The 390-nt window shown below is 42.6% G+C and overlaps 1 protein-coding gene across 2 annotated transcripts in view; it reads left to right on the forward strand.

Moving 5' to 3' along the window:
• LOC119589433 (zinc metalloproteinase nas-15-like) overlaps positions 1 to 390 on the forward strand; it is a gene marked incomplete in the record, with an annotated part of 13,039 nt that overhangs the window by 9,698 nt on the left and 2,951 nt on the right. For both annotated transcript variants that reach the window (XM_037938043.1, XM_037938042.1), the window contains 1 exon segment: positions 31 to 140. In XM_037938043.1, the coding sequence (XP_037793971.1) occupies positions 31 to 140 (110 nt within the window).

The raw sequence follows: 390 nt of genomic DNA on the forward strand, positions 1-390 counted from the left end.
ACTGCGTCTCCACTGCCTGTCCACCACCAGGTTCCATCATGCACTACGGCGCGCATGCCTTCGCCAGCGACCGGACGAAACCCACGATCATCCCCCGACCCCCTACGGCCGAGATCGGACAGCGGCGCGGATTCTCCAGGGTGGGTTCCAGATCGTCTTTTGTTTCTCTTATATTTTTTTTCTATATTGACACCAAATATTTGAATTGGCTTATCAATAATTTTAGTTTACTTACATGAGGGGCTAAAGTGGTCGAATTTCACATAGCCCAATTATTACGACATTTATATTATTATGCGTTTACCTATCTATTTTTTTTTCTTTGCACTGAGATTTGTTTGAGTTGTTGCATATATTTTAAAAAGTAGCTAACTAGTGAGAGATGGTTTT

The sequence above is a fragment of the Penaeus monodon genome, chromosome 25, assembly GCF_015228065.2.
Source record: "Penaeus monodon isolate SGIC_2016 chromosome 25, NSTDA_Pmon_1, whole genome shotgun sequence".
Taxonomy (NCBI): Eukaryota; Metazoa; Arthropoda; class Malacostraca; order Decapoda; family Penaeidae; genus Penaeus; species Penaeus monodon.